Source organism: Micrasema longulum, unplaced genomic scaffold (assembly GCF_059751315.1).
Source record: "Micrasema longulum isolate JH-2025_06_02 unplaced genomic scaffold, ASM5975131v1 h1tg000070l, whole genome shotgun sequence".
Lineage (NCBI taxonomy): Eukaryota > Metazoa > Arthropoda > Insecta > Trichoptera > Brachycentridae > Micrasema > Micrasema longulum.
The window spans coordinates 92,270-109,197 of NW_028277277.1; the positions used below are offsets into that span (position 1 = coordinate 92,270).

At 31.5% G+C, this 16,928-nt stretch overlaps 2 protein-coding genes across 2 annotated transcripts in view; one reads left to right on the forward strand and one right to left on the reverse strand.

Annotated features, from left to right (window-relative positions):
• The window catches only part of LOC148285001 (uncharacterized), an 86,869-nt gene extending 75,500 nt beyond the window's left edge, over positions 1-11,369 (forward strand). The window contains exons 4-7 of the mRNA XM_088231585.1: positions 4,005-4,167; positions 5,618-5,805; positions 7,636-7,833; positions 9,276-11,369. Coding sequence (XP_088087711.1) covers positions 4,005-4,167; positions 5,618-5,805; positions 7,636-7,833; positions 9,276-9,581 — 855 coding nt within the window. The 3' untranslated portion in view covers positions 9,582-11,369. The remainder of the gene's footprint in view (positions 1-4,004; positions 4,168-5,617; positions 5,806-7,635; positions 7,834-9,275) is intronic.
• Positions 11,370-12,999: 1,630 nt separating this feature from the next.
• LOC148285002 (transmembrane protein 223) lies at positions 13,000-16,270 on the reverse strand. The gene is made up of 2 exons (XM_088231596.1): positions 15,559-16,270; positions 13,000-13,329 (listed from the first exon to the last, which is right to left on the reverse strand). The coding sequence occupies exons 1-2, from the start codon at positions 15,962-15,964 to the stop codon at positions 13,037-13,039; spliced, it is 699 nt and encodes a 232-aa protein (XP_088087722.1). The 5' UTR covers positions 15,965-16,270; the 3' UTR covers positions 13,000-13,036.
• Between the last annotated feature and the right edge of the window lie 658 nt (positions 16,271-16,928).

Consider the following 16,928-nt stretch of genomic DNA (forward strand, 5'->3'; position numbering starts at 1 on the left):
TTATAAGTTCTACTCATTACTCTATAAGTATAATATGAACCAGGTAAGCCCAAGCGCCTCTACTTGAAATCTTTTAGTTTTATTTATATCATTCATTTTCTTAGCTAGGCTAATGATTCTTCGCAGATAGACCTACCATTTCGTGCCCCAGATGAAATAATTTCATTATTTCTATTTGTTGTCCCGTCCAGACGATAAACTGTCATGTCATTAGTTATTATGATAAGAACGTTGCAATGGCAATGTAGGTCAATCTAGTCAATCCCAAGATTCCTTTGCTCTTTATTGATGTTTATTATAGAGAGGATGCCTGGAGTTAATAATGTTTATAATAGGCTTTTTTATTATTATTTACTTGCAAAAAACATTGAGCACGTCAAATATTGTGCCAAACTTTGAAATTTATTGGATTTTTACTCGGTTCTTCCGCTTTCGTTTTATTTTTGTACTCTACTTTTTACAGTATTCCTGGGCTATTCATTATTCAAAGTCGAAAGCGTGTCCTTGGTCAATGTGTAAAAATGTACTAGTCTTAAATAATGTCAATAGCAGACCTTTTTATGCCTTTTTAATAAATAACAACTTATTAGAAGTAGAAAATTGACTTCTGTCTATGACCTAGGTACTTTTGCAAAGAGAACGCAATAAAAATATATTATGTACCTAGTTACTTTTGCTTCAAGTATGACCGGTCAGCGAAAGGACCCAGGCTCAAATCACTGTGCGGATTGTTATTATTATTGGATGTTATTTTTAGGTTTTGTTTATCTTTGGGCATCGCTGGTCACACTCACCCATATCTGTCAGCTGTCAGCTGACTGTAGTCCTCAGAACTCACTGAACCAAATGTAAACAGCAATTATGGTCAGCTCAGATTTCACCGTCATGTTGACTGCAGGTCATCCGTCATGTCAACAAAACAATCAGATACATACCCACTCGTGCTTACAACTTATAAACTGATACTAACTACTGACACACTTAATATAATGAATCCGCTGCATTGACGTTTTTCTTGGCATACAAATGAAACTACTTTTTGGGTAAAATGAAGACTCAATTATCATATCTACGTGAAATTTATCGGTCACGAGAGCATCGAGATAATTATATTTATTCATGATAGAATATGAAAGCAATACCATACCTTCATCATTTACTGATACAACTCACCATTTTTTCTGTAGCTTCAAAAATTCTCCATAAAAATGCAAAATCTTTTCGTGGTCAAGGTCCTCACGGTTTTCGTCGGTTACATAGTCATAGTATTATGATAGTCACAGTCATTTTACTGACAAAATTTTATCCTGCTATAAAAATTTCCTTTGATATGGAAAATTCGAGTTTATTTTTTTATTTTATTTATTCACACTCTTTATCAAAATACAATTCCATGTTCACTTTGCCCAGCTAACAAGGGTACATACCCCGTTCCAAGCTAGGCAATTACATTTTAATATATTATAATAGTTAAAAAATTAATATAGAGCACAGACAAACAAAATATAAACTTATTCGGAGACACATTTTGATTCATATACATACAGACATACACATATATACACACATATATATATAAATATACACATATATACACATGTACATACACACACACGTACATACACCCATGCGCATACACATACATACATTCATAAAAACATAGACAATTTATTTATGCGAAACTTCATGGTTGTCATCTATAAATATATATTTTTTAAATTATTCTTTATTTTTTATATTTTATTTTTGACATCCAGTAAGGTTCTCCAATCCGTGGCATGCATCAACTTTTCTGACTCCCTACGACCAATGTCATGAAAGAGCGAGGTCAACACCTTCCGTAACTTGACAACACTCCCGTCTTTCCACGATTCTGGCAAAAGGTTATGGACCTTTTTGCCTACGTTATAGTGTTGTCTCGATGCCAGAGCAGTGTTGACCCCTTCACTTAGTATCAGATCCCTATTAGAGTATCTTGTATTATGGTTGTGGTTGACGCTTGGGTAAATGTCTCTCTTTATGTGTGTAACCACTACCGTTCTCAATATATACTGTTGAATAATATTCAGTACTCTGAATTCTTTGAAGAGCAAGTCACTTGGATAACGAAATGTTTTTTTTAAAATGACTCGGATTAAAGATTTCTGTGCAATTGCTACAGGTTCATTTTATCGGTGAAAATTTTTCCGTTTTACTATACGGTTCTTGCACCCTGAGCTTAATCAATGTTTTGTTTATTATGATAATTATGGCAATGTACAAAAAATATTTCGTAAAAAAATACTGTCTATTTTTGGCAGAAGATAATATTGATGATCAAAGGTTCCTATTATAATTTATAAAAAATTTAATATGATTATTTTTTATTTAATAAAAAAATATGGCAAGATAGGAGTGCTTAAAATAGATAATAATAATTGTCTTTCCTTATTTTAAATATTCTTTAAAATTAAGTAAGTAATATAAATATTACCTCTTATCAATGTTGTAAAACTAATGTACATAGTACATACATTTTATTTATTGCTCTTACTATCTCTTAAAAAATATTAAATTATGCCTTAACTGTGAACAGGTGATAGGTTAGCACATAGTAATTAAGTTAATAATCCTATAGTTTATGAACATTTGAGCTATAAAATCTCTTTTATTTTTCATTTTTATTGGTCCAAAATAGCTTGACAAATCAAATAAAATATTTACTCGTTCAATTGGGACAATATATCAGGCCAGCCTGGAACCCTTAAGCAATGGTCTGATATTATGAAGATAATACCTTATGTACACTACATACATATTTAAGTACTCATAAAATCCATAATTTGCGTAGTTCTTATCACCCTGTTAGAAAGCCCATTGAGAGATTGTGAAGGTGTGTTATTGAATTATTATCTTATTACCTTTATTATTATCGAACCTCGATTACCTTTATACACATCTGATAACTGGTAATTCCTTACAACGAATTAAGTATATCATAGTATGTACTAAGATACGTAAAATGTATTTCATCTAGTCATATTATATTAAATGTAATGAATGCCACAATCCTCCATTGCATTGATCAGGTTTCATTTTGAATTGATTTGATGTTTTCTGCGTGAAAGAACTTATGATTTTTTTTTTAAATAGATCAAAGTTAAATGTAAAGGTCAGCCGACTATAATAAGGTTTCCTTCCTTCGTAATATGAAAGGTCAGAAAGGCACACACAGTTGTAAAAATAAAATTATTGCAATTAATGCAAATTGGTAGATCAAATACACACCTGCATACAACTAAATAAAACAATATGATTAATATTCCTTCTTCTGCTGAAATGCAAAGTTTATTTATAACAATATTATATACTTGACCGATAAAATCCATCAGGTGCGAGATAATCCTTTCTAGTCACAGTTCAAAGGACTATCTTAAAAAAGTAAGAAAAATGTTCTTGAATGTAACTTCTAGCAATCTGTAATAATGAATAGCTTTGATTTAAGAAATATCACCTCGTTATAGGCTCTTTGCATTACATAAAAATATTATTATTATTATTTCATTCTAAATTTGTATCCACACGCATTTATAACTTCCAGATAATATCTATAAAATTTAGTTAAATGCATGCTACTGATAAGTGCATTTCATTATTATAATTCATAAATAATCCATATCCACTTCATTTTACAGTTTTTAACAATGTTTTGAGTATGTCCAAATGTTTGCAGACAGGCTGGATTTCCTCCTTAGGGAGTTATTTATATCTTAACATACTCAAAACATTCTTGAATTAACTAACTGGTATAAGATGTATGAAAATTGGAAAATTGTTTTCAGACGTTGCCTAGTAGGTGAATTGGTTCAGCCCAAGGAATCTCACCCACACGATAAAGGTTTCGATTCGGTTTCGAATGATAAAGATTGCACCAATACAACATCTTATATGCATTTAAACAATGTAATTGTTTTGATATTTTTTAACAAATTTATCTAAAAATTTATTTGTTCCTTTTTCCACAGTGTATGCAAGCTTATGCAGAGTATGAGATCATGAATGGAGCTTACGACATCTCATGTCCAGATTCTCGCTGCCCAAAGAACGGAGTGATGGCACAGCCAGAAGTTGAAGCCCTAGTCAGCCCAGAGTTGGTGGAGAAACATCGAAAATTCCGACTCAATCATGGTATGTCAATTTCTCTCTTTTCTTCTAGTTTGTTACTCTGTGTTGATAAGTAGACCACATACTCTAAGAATATTCATAGAAGGCAACTCTTTTAGATATTGGAAACTCAGGAAGTCTGAGAAAAGGAGTGTTTACTGGAGGTTCCTAGAACCCTCGATGGACTGAAAGAAAAGCACATAGTACTACATACATCATAGATCAGATCATGATCGTGTTTGCATCTCTTAAATGTACAGATAAAAACTGGACTGTATTATGATCATATTAAATTACCTATTTCACTGATTAATAATAATAATAATAAATTTTATTCCAGTAAAATGGCTAAATAGTGCAGTCAATTCTACAATATAAAACAAAACGCATTTAATTTTAATATAACAATTTAGAGATAACTTACAAAATATGTTATAATAATAATAATAAAAAATTTAAAAGATATAAACTTCCTAAAAAAATCAAACTAAAGTACAAAACAAAAATGAATAAAAATAATCAACTTTTAAAGAGAGAAAGGAAAAAAAATAGAATAAAAATAAAATAATAACTGAATGATTTTTTGCATAAGTGAGATAAAATAAATTATCTTATATTGAGTCTTCATGGTGGTCTCAGCGTTTCCAGCCATCGTTTTAACAGGGTTGAATGGATCCACCCTGCAGTAGCTTAGAGAAGCGTGTTATTGGAGCTTTTCAGGCGTTTCCATAGGCTCTAGGTTCTTTGGTGAAGTAGGGCAGCGAGGGTGTTAACCCGTCTAGCTGTAAATATTTCGGAGGCTCTGCAGTACCTAGACAGTCCTAATAATTGCCTGTATGCATTGTAATAGGTGACCCTTAATTTATTCCACTCTGCTTGCGTATAATTGTTCCATAATTCCGTTGTATAACATGGATGTCAAATATGATGTAAAGAGGATTTTCTTCGCTTCATCACTGCACTGAAAGAAGCGTCTTGCTAGCATAGAGGCTCTGACATTGATGGCTCTTCTCTGTATCTCTATGTCCTGATCATCTTTACAATCATCAGTCAGTATGTGCCCTAGATACTTGACTTTTAAAGTTACCGTTACACTGTTGTCCAGGAATACGGGTGGTGATGGGTGCACGACTTAAGAAAATGACCTCTTGTGGGCAGCTGCCAATAAAGTAAGAATCGCAATGATGATTTCCAACCTCCATCGGGGAGAGGAACCGTAAGAAGAAGAATGATATATTACTTTTATCCAAAAGTAAAATAAAAAGGATTTTTTATGCGACATACAGATTATAAACACCGATAGTAAACACAGTAGGTATAATAATGAACAAAATCAAAACTAAAGAAATATTAACGAAATTACCTGCGCGTTTCCTCAATTCTTTGTTTGATGGACAGTACATAAGTTAGTATGTTTATAAATATTTATCAGACAATCTTTCAATGTCAGTTTTTTTTTCTTAAAATATTTCAGAGGTAGCCATGGATGGTGGGCGAGCATTTTGCCCGCGAGTGGGTTGTGAGACTGTATGCCGTGTACCCGGAGGTTGCGGGGGTAGTTCTGCTGGAGGCACCGTGTCAGTGGGACCCGGGAGTGTGGCAGCACAGTCTGTCAGATGTCCCACCTGCGACCATCACTTCTGTAGTGCTTGCACTAATCAGGTAATATTTTTCTCAAATCGTATTCCTTCATCATGAGTTTAATTTTTACTAATATATATTTTTTTAAAATCTGTTTTAATGAATAATACTAGTAATAGTTTATGCAAAACTTTTGATAACTGGTCAACTTGTTTCCATCTGATATCAGTTTAAATAAAAATAAGGCTCCTCACCTTTGGAATTACTGTTGCATTTTATTTATTTATTTTATTGGGTAAACAAACAGTATGTACACAAATATTGACAATTTGTATATTAGTGTAGTACACTCATGCACACACCAAAAAAAATTGTTTACACTTAATACAATAATTGAAATTATGTTAAATATAAAAAATGTAAAAGAAACTAAATGAAATGAAAAAATATGTATATAATAATAAAGTTAAATATCTGCTTCTCTCAAAATTTCTATGATTTTTGACCTAAATTTACATACATTGTCACAAAAAATATCAGCCTCAGTAAATCTATTGTTATATTAGTCGCATATTAGAGGTATTGTAGATTGTTTAAAATAGTTTGTTGACGCGTTTTGTCTTGTCAGTCTAGATGGTGTGGAATGGAAGTCTTTCAAGTAGGTTAGGAGAATCAATTTTATTATTTATTAATTTGAATAAAAAATAGCTAGTCTAACATTATTCTTTTATTTTTAAGAGAGATTTAACTGTACATTAATTTATATTACTTTTTATACCTTTTTGGGTTTTAAAAAATGAGAAAATGATATTTTCTGCATTGTTGAAAAATGTTAGAGTTAAATGCAATCCATGTTTCACTTTTTTTATTACCAACTCGTGTTTCAATTTAGTTGAGGCATTTTAAAATCTAAAGATCAGGACCTTTTACAAATAAAAGTGATAAACAAGATAAATTTGAATAGCTGCAAAACTGTATACATAGTGCACCGACAGACAGGACGGGGAGGAGCTAAGAAGTTCAACATTACAGAATTGGTTAATTTTAAAAATAAAAGATATTTGATTTTTTACTAGGCGGATATGATTTTTTAAAGCTTTTTTAATGTGAAACACCTCCATGCTGTTGAATTTAGGTATTTTTTAGTATTAAAATTTTAACTTCTGAATCCTTATTAAAATTGAATTTTCAATTTGTGAGATGATTTTTAAACTCTGAAAAATTATTATTATTATAACATCTCATGTGCTCTTTAATGCAAATATTAAAGCTACGTGATGTTCTCCCAATATACCTTGATGGACACGTGAAATACTCTAACAAAGATTCAAACCAGGGATGCAATTCTGAATATTCTCGCGGGGGTAGAGAATGATTGTTTAATATTTTTTTATTTATTAAAAAAGTTGATTACAGAGACACAGTTTATAGTGACACAACCAGGAAATATATGACCACACTGATGATTAAACGTCAAATAAATATGAACAGGTGAAACCAAACATGATGATTATCATTTAGAACATTATTGCAACTTTAAGTATAACCCAAAACACTTAATTAGGTTGAACCGACCAAACCGTATTAATTTGTTTTAGTTTTTTAAACACATCAAACTATGAAATGTCCATTATAAAGTTGTTTATGTTACATCATTTAACGTTTAATCATCAGTGTGGCCATATATGAAGCATAGTGTAGTCGCATGTAAAAAAAAAAAACACAAATTAACTACTTTCTACCCACACAAGAAGATTCAGAATATCACACCTGGAAAGGAAGTACCAAGTCAATAAGTGTTTTCAAGATCTTTTATACCAAAATTTATATACAAAGTTTTGGTCATGTTCAAAATATTATCTTCTAAAATAGTGTTTCTATAGAGTTTTAACATATTATTGATTTTTCCAGTGGCATGCTGGTATGGACTGTGTGGCATTCAGCCGTCAGATGGCTCTGGAGGCTGCTGAGGGTCTTCCCGCGGAGTCAGATCTCATCAAGTGGTGTCCCATGTGCCGAGTTCCCATAGAGAAGGATGAAGGATGTGCTCAGATGATGTGTAAACGGTGTAAACATGTTTTTTGTTGGTACTGCCTCGCCAGTCTTGATGTAAGTTTTTGTAGATTTTTTAAAAATCAAAATACAAAACTAATAAAATTTATAATATTTTCCTAACTAGCAAAAAAGAATAGACATTACATTACGCACATTTTTAAAAAATGATAGAAATAAACCTCTCAATTATCTTATAAAACTATTATTTTAACCCGGCTTTGCTCGGGATCGTGTTAAATCTATTATCATTTTTTATAAATAACTCAAATTTTTGCCCCGCTTTGCTTAAGATCGAGTTAAAATCAATTTCTATTAGTTCTAAAAAAATATTGTCCTGTTATTTTAATTTTGTATACCTTGCTATATAATTTCATCTTAAGAAAGTGGTCCATTTTGAAAGTGCTTCAATTTGCTATTGGTGTGTTTTATTTTATACTGTAGAAGGCCAAGAAAAATTTGGCTTGAAAACAGCAAGGTTGATCTATAAAAATTGGTTATAAATTTCTCAAATGTTAAAAACTTACGCTGGAAAAGTTATTTTAAAAAATAAAGTTAGCTTGAAAAAAGCACTATTGATCTAGCAATGCCATTTATTTAAAATTCTCCTTAAATTTATTAAAAGATTCTAAATTTCCATTTAAAAGTTATATTTTATAGTAAAAATAAATGATAGTGAGGAAGGCAGAGAAAAATTTGGTTCAAAAACAGCGCGATTGATCTAGAAATGGCAATTTACATGTTCACTCTAAATTTTACATCTCAACAAATATTACCGTTTAAAAGTTTGATTATTTTGTAAGGATGCCCGGAAAATCTTGGCTCGAAAATTGCACTGTTGGTTGATTTAGAAATCGCATCTAGAATGTTCCAAATTTCACGTCGATACAACTTACCATTTCGGAGATGTTGTGACAGACAGACAAACAAACAAACAAACAGACCAACACACACATGTATTTTTAGTTTTACAATATAGATAAAGGTTAACGCTAATTATGCTATTGATGATTTCTTTAATTCCATAAGTGAAAATCAATTTCTAAATTGAACAATTATTAATATTCTGTTTTTTTTGCACCATAGCAGGCCAGAGGCCCAAATTGCAGTGGTGAATTACAGCACAAAATACCCAGACTTAAAAAAATATTTTAATTATTGTACTCTTACCGGCAATCGAACCGAAAACCCCGTGTGTGTGAGGCAAATGTCATACATATTACACCACTGGGGCTGCCTTAATTTTTTATTCAATATTCTATTTGTATTATTACAGGTAATTATTATAATTATGTCTTATACTAATTATAATTACCAACTACTATATATTATATTTCTCTTGTACATAATATTATGCAACAGTGTTTAGAAATCATAGAATAAGTTCCTAGATTAGTTATAAATAAAACTATACATATGTAGAAATTTTTGCAGTGCAAGAGGAAGTTACTAATTGGAAAATAGTTGTCTTAATTAATAATGCTGGAATATTTTTACAGGATGATTTCCTTCTACGTCACTATGATAAAGGACCGTGCAAAAATAAGCTCGGCCATTCCCGAGCTTCAGTGATTTGGCATCGTGCACAAGTTGTCGGCATCTTCGCTGGCTTTGGTCTTCTCCTTCTGGTAGCCAGTCCTCTACTTCTCTTGGCGGCCCCCTGCATAGTCTGCTGTAAATGTCGCCTCTGCAATTCCAGCGGAGGCAAAACCATAGATGGAGATGATCCAGAAGGAATGGATTTAGAGTCTGAAGATATTGCCCAAGATGAGATACAGAAAATCACTAGTCCCGACATCGATTAATTTATGGTGTGTTTCTACTTAAGTAAAGTGATGTATTGGATGCATAATCTGTATGTATAGTTGCAAACTTATATATATTGGCCAACCGCAACTAGAAGCTATTTGTGAAGATGTATCAGTCAAAAGATATTTCTTTTACTCGACTAACCTTCTGTCACATTTGTGTAGAGTCAATTTAGTATTCAGTACTATTTTAAATTCTTGAAAACAATCAACCTTTAGAAAATATGCAATTTTTGGCTTTGGTTAAGTGGTTTGAGTGTTTAAAGAATCACAATGTCTTTGTAAAGAAACTGTATAAATATGATTTCCAATATTTAATGAACTGACGCATAATTATTCCAATCTTTTGTTGAGAGTTGCGCTCCCATTCTTCTCATTTGTCAGAGATTGTATTCAGAAATAATTTCCATTCTTTCTAAGACATTAAAAATAATTTATTTTTAAATGTAATCTGTTGTATTACATGTTTAGAGATCTTCAAGAGCACTATTTGGTTTGCCTTGACGAGGTTTCAGCGCTGGAGTTAATTTTCTCTGGATGAGATGCCAACCTGAATTGTAATACTGAGAAACTGTTCAATTCAAACGCTTCTTGTGTTTCTCAAAGACTGGTTAATATCGTGATGGAGAGTTTATGTAGATGGGTGTCTATAATGGTTTCTTGAATTCTGTGATAATGACTTAATATTGAAATGGTTTATTGTTAAGTATATTCAGAAGAGGAAAGTGTAGCCAGTCTATCAGGCTGGATACTGATAGAATATGATGTATTTTTTTAAGAAGTTCTCAATGCAAAAAAATGCATTTATAGTTGATTATAGTAAATCAATCAATCTTATAATGTACCTATAAATAACATGTAAAACAATGTGTATACATATTTTATTATATTTTAAATTACAAATATTGGATCTAGTTCCCGTACAAAAACTTTGATGTATAATGTTTAGGTGCACTTAATTATACATACATTTATTTTGTAATTTTTAAGACCCAAATCTTGAAGATATATAGATATTATTGAACTTTATAATATAAGACAATCTTTGCTTTCTTTCTTCAACACATGATTATTATTTTATCTATGAATATTCTTACTATACACTTATAAAAGAGTGATTAAGGTTACTGACCTATAATTACTGATAGTTCTTAATTTTTTTCCTATTTCTTAATACATCCTTTTATTATTGTTCCATAACCTAAAGCTGATGTCTTACCTTTTTTTAACTGGACAATGGTTATCTTATTATGTTAATTAAAAATTATCAGTAATTATCAATTTTTTCAATTTACTTGACATCTAAAGAATCTTCAGTTTATTTTTCAGAGTAAAAAACTAACTTTAATAAATATTACAGATGTATTTTATTACTCACTATACCGATATATTTTTGCATTAGAAATTCTTGTCTTAGAATTTGTCAACAAAATACACTACAGTAATATTATTATGAATTGACTATGTATTTAGAATCAGTAAATTGACAAACATTGCTGTACATATTCTATTGACAAACAGGATTTTATTCCTGTATAAAGTTCAATAATTATTTTCCGAGGATGGCTTTAGGATTTTAAGCGAGTGAATGATGAGAAATAAACAAAATAGTGGTAAGATAATTGAAATTTTTATATAGATTTCTTGTAATAGATTCAATTAGATTCGATTTTATTACTACAAAGTATGTTTTGATATATACCAAATGTTTTAAAATTCTTTGTTATCTATAAAGCTTATGATATTGCGAGAAAATATTTTGAAAACAATAAATGTTATGGCATACTTCAGTATTTTTATTAATACCTAATATGTAAAGACCATTCAAGATGGACACCAATGTTAAACAGAGGTCACTCCATGATTATCTATTGCTTCTTATCTTGGACACCGAATTTGGGTTCTGCCATACTTCTAGTAATTGCATAGTGATAGTCATAAAACTTATTATGTTTTCACGGTCATTCGGCTACTGATGATGTTTTCCGGGTTCTTGTGTCGTGTGTCGGATGTTTTGGATAGTAATGCAATGATCAAATATTACACCAGCCCAAATGTCGGCGAGAAGTACAATTGATATGTGGCATTACAATGCAGAAAAACACCTATCAGGATTTGATTATACTTTTCGAGGAATATGAGGGTGGGGTTAGTTGGGAGACAGTAGAGGAAGGAATGGAGGATAAATATCCTACAATGGACTACTGTTGTCCGATAATGGACAGACAGGGAGAGAGAAATTCTAAAATAGATACAAGAGAGGCAAGACTTTTAAAAAATTAATGAATCAGTCGTAAATGACCAATAAACGGTGCTTTTAAATGCAGGCCCATTTTCTTTTTTGTAGCATTTAATTCAATTTTATTTAGTACATATGTATTTATTGCAAAGGTACAGTCCATTAAAATCTTTAATAAACTTTCCTTAGTGTGCATAACAAAAAGTTTTCATATAATTAATTCAAATGTGCGTACTTACACAAACAAAATTTGTGTTTACTTGATTCACAGACAGGCACTGACACATTACATTCGAGTGCACTCTTCAGTCTGTACATATACGAGGCATATCCAGAGTACTGTTTGGCTCTCGTGCTGTGAGATTTTGTTTTCCAAAAGTTGGCAACATTGATTGGTAGTGGGGGGTCTCCGATGAAATGTCTGCAATGTTTCCACAAATTTCCAGATCTCTGTTATACGAAACAATTACAGAAACGCTGGAATATCGAAAATTGTGCTCAAGATGGGTCCCAAAACAACTGACGGAGCAGCACAAATTAAATCGGGTCGTTAGCGCTCGCGAGTTCCTTCCTTTGAACTCGTTTGGTTGGGACATTTTGAACCACCCTGCATACTCCCCTGACTTAGCACCTTCAGATTTTTATCTTTTCACCATCCTGAAGACTCACATGGGTTGTGTCACAAGTTACTACTTGCATAAAGCGGGAAGGCGACTACGTGGAAAAATAAGTAATATAAATACAAAAAATGAGTACTCTTACTTTCTGGTTATGCCTCGTATTAGGTAAATAAAATACTAACATATCCCAAACTTCATAAGACCAAAAGCCCTGTGTTGAGTTGAGATACATCATCTCAATCATCAATGGAAAATGGAAGAGTACAATTATTTAAAAACACAAAAATAAAAATTATAAAATAAATTAATATCGATTACGTATTACCATACTGAACTATAGGAATAAACAACAAGAATTGTAGGCCTATTTTGCATCTAGTCTGGGTTGGTAAAACTGTATTGACTGATTTAAATTAAAATTTAATATAAATAAATTTCGAGCATTATTTGTATTAATAATGAGTACTTATTTTCTTTTTGAAGTATTGTATACTTGTCATATTTTTGTGGAACATTTCTTTACCGGGGATGGATTTCATGTTAAAAAAATTCTAAAGATATTTAAATAATTTATTTCTACACATTATGATGATTTAAAATCCTCTATACAATCCAGCAGTGCTGTCAAAAAGTTTAGCGTTACGAAACTCTCCCCTCATATCCAGCATGTAGTGAAGCCATTTATTTTTCACTTTTAACGGAAGCTGAACTTTGGATCCATCTCTAGTTTGCTGGCAAGATATATGGGACATATCTACTTTCATCAATCGGTTACCTCCATACGGTGTATAGGTGACTATAGTTACAGCTTTTCCTCCTTTATGTAGCACAAGATACTTCACCGACTTGAGAGTGAATATCCAGGTAGCAGAAAGAATACCAGCACCTTAAAAAATGAAATGAAATAATATCCTTACGCAGCAGAATAAACACGAGACTAAGCTTAACTACCGAGTTATGCAGACCGAGTATTGACCGCAATACCCGGTCTGCATAATCTTTTAATGTTATAGCACTACAAACAATTATATTATAGAAATACATAGTTTTCCCATCAAAATGACTGAAATTGAACAAGCACCAAATATGTTCCCAGTCTCGAAAATAATGTAAAAATGAATATTTAAAAAAAAAAACTATCTTTATTGTAGAGTAAGTATGTATGTAGAATTGAAGTCTTAGAGTAATAATACCCCACTGGCTTATAGTCAACCATACGGACAAAAACCATTCTACGATTTACAGCTGTAGGTACCCAGGTCGAGAATTGCAAGCGCAAACCGAAACCGTCCATGACACGTTTGTTGTTAAGCTTTTTTTTAAAAATGGAATGTTAAAATTTGAAAATACAACAAATCAATTATTCTTACAAATTTATTGAAGCACTAACTTTGTTAATTCAATATATTAAAATGAATCATTTTGATTTATTAAAATGATTATTTACAGGCCATAGAAAATTATAATCCACAGTACATTTGAGTATAGATAAATACTTATAATAAAAGTAATTATAAAATAAAACGGAGGAATAAAGTATCTAAAATGGACTACAATACAAGTGGTTAATAATTAGTGATGCACTAGACCTTTGCTTCTGCTTCCGCAACTGCGGAAGTTTTGCACGTTTTTTGACTTCTGTTTCTGCAACTTTTATAATGGTACTTTACGCCGGGGGGGGGGTTCCAGGCCTTCCAACCAACCACAAGTGAGCCGGGTGCGTGCTTTCGGACTTTCATTTTTTCTTGTCGCAACGCATTTGTTTACATTTACTTCATTATATGCCGTGACGTGAGTTAATAATTAATTAATTTGTGTTGTGTGTGTAACTTAAGTGCAATTATGAAACCATAAACAAGTCCTGTTTGGAACTATTGAGAACTGACCAAAGACCACAAATACACAATTGCAACGTATTTAGGTCTGCATATAAATCTAATTTTTCACCAGCATCACTACGGAGCAGGTTGAGTGTAAAATATTGAATATGACGATTGGCACAACCAGAGAATCCAGAGTCCACTAGTTCCACTTGTGATGGCGGTATACCTTCCCCCAAAAGGTACCGAACTCAAATTGAGAATGAAGTGCAACCTACATCATCATCAATGATGAATTCATCATTACAAATGTTAGAATCCATGTTAAGTATGAATGAAGACCCGCAAGACTTGATTACAAATAGCGAGAATGATAATCTATTTTTGAAGACAGTCACAACTTCAGAAACAATTATTTAGCAGAGCTGGTCTTATATTTGAAGAACACCGGAACAGATTGTTAGGTGTAAAAGCGGCCAAACAACTTTTCATAAAATATAACTTACCACCACCTTAATTTTAAATATTAATTTTATTTTTTTTTTTTTTTTTCATAGTATTTACACTTCCGCATCATATCGGTGTCTGCTAAAATTTACTTTTACATCTGTTTTTTCTTCTGCTTCCATTATGACACTTCCGTTGCATCACAATTAATAATATATTTAAGTAAACAATAAAAGCATTTTTAGTAACTACCTATTCTCAAACTAAATGATGCGAGGATTCCTAACTATTTGGAATAACTGTATAGAAGCCTAATAATTGAACATTCAAAGTGGACCAAAAATAAAATTACTGATTTATAGTATTCGTATTCAATACTTTAACGGTACACTTTAAATATTTAAAAGAAAACAAAACTTATTAAAAATAAAAAAAGTTATCATAAAATATATTATACTGAATTCGTTAATTAAAGCTGCGTAACAGCACTAACTGCAAGGACCCATTGGGTGTGAGCCCATGTGGGAGCGGTGAGTTTCTACCCTACTTGTCCCTCTTATCACCCACACCATGAATGTAGACCCCCAATAGTACACTTGACTCTCCATCTTCCCGCATTCACTTAAAATGTGAAATATAAGCTCCTCACTTGACAGAAAGACTTATTGATAATTAAGGTCCCATTCTGTCCCCCAAGTACATGCTATGTATTTTTTTGGTACATAAACTTTGTAAATGTTTACAGTACACAATGCACTCAATTTATTAGTTGTTATGAAAATTTGGCTCAAATCCAATTTGCCTTAAAGTTTCGATACAATTATTTTTATTAAGTGTCATTTACTCACCCATTAACAGACTCATAGCAGTCAAACCAACGCGGTATTTGCGTTCTCCTAAATTAATTTTCTTATACCAAGGGTCTGTAGGTGAAAGTTTGCTTTCATCCACAGGGATATCCCTCAAGGTTGATTGAAAATTAAATGCCAAAACAGACCAAAATATATATTGAACTATCGCAAAAAAGTTGACAATCTTATAAAACCTAGCATTATCGTATTTAAAAAGGATTACATCTTTAACGACATTTGTATTATCTAGGAGAGTTTTATTCGATGTTAGGCTATTCGTATTTCGAATATGAGGAATTAGCTTTCTACTAGATAATAATCCATTCCCTGAACTCCGTAGAATAGAGAAATACGAAGGACTTTTGTTAAAAATTATTGATGTACTTCTACAAAGTATATTCATATTGATAATTATTATAATTGCTGTTATTAGAAGACTTTCACCGGTTTTTCACGTATAAAAATATGTAACACATACAAATGAGATCTAAATCCGGCAAAGTAGAATTTGATTTAACATTGATTGACACTCGAGTTTGAGGTTATTTTATTTACATTTTACTGCACACCACGGTCGCTTCGATAACGCCGCCATGCCGGTGGCTAGAATTAGAATTTAGAATCACAGTAGGTATCACAAAAAATATTTAAGATCCGCCTGCATTCCTTTCCGTCTTAGGCCGTGTTGATGGCAACATTTGAGGAGCCCATTAATTATTTTATTTGATAAATTTAATATCGTAGGCAGCGTTGCCAGATCTATCGATTTTTCGGTAGATCTACCGATTTTGGGAGAAATCTACCGATCTACCGAATTCGATTGAAATTCTACCGATTTTTATACATTTCCTTGTTTTTTCCAAAGAACAAAATTTCAATGCAAATAAAACGAATTCATATTATAATAATTTTTGTTTGCTCACTTCGATTGCCATCAGTTGCTTATTTAAAAAACTGCTTATCTACCGTACATAAGTATACAATAAATGATATACTAATTATGGAATTGGCTAGTATTGTTGAATATAATATGGTAAAATAAATCACGGCATAGAATTTCATGACATTATTGAAAAATGTATATATGTCTATTTTATGAAGTGAAATGTAGAGGGATCACTTTTCATATTGAAAATAATATAAATGGTTCAGTTAAATATCTATTTTAATTTAGTTGATCTTGTTTTAATAATTTGTTCAGTACTTCAGCAGTTAGCAGTTTTTATTAAGTTTTAAGTTGCACTGAACGAACTTTAAAACGTTAATTATTTCTTTGTTTGACAATAAAAATACACTATATATTTTGATAAAATTGTGTCATTTATTCAATAAAACAATATTTTGAATTTTTAGTCTATGTATCATAT

Coding starts and splice junctions, on each gene's coding strand:
- LOC148285002 (XM_088231596.1), bottom strand. CDS start 15,964: ATGAATATACTTTGTAGAAGTACATCAATAATTTTTAACAAAAGTCCT. Junction 13,330..15,558: donor TGCTATGAGTCTGTTAATGG/GTGAGTAAATGA, acceptor TCATTTTTTAAG/GTGCTGGTATTCTTTCTGCT.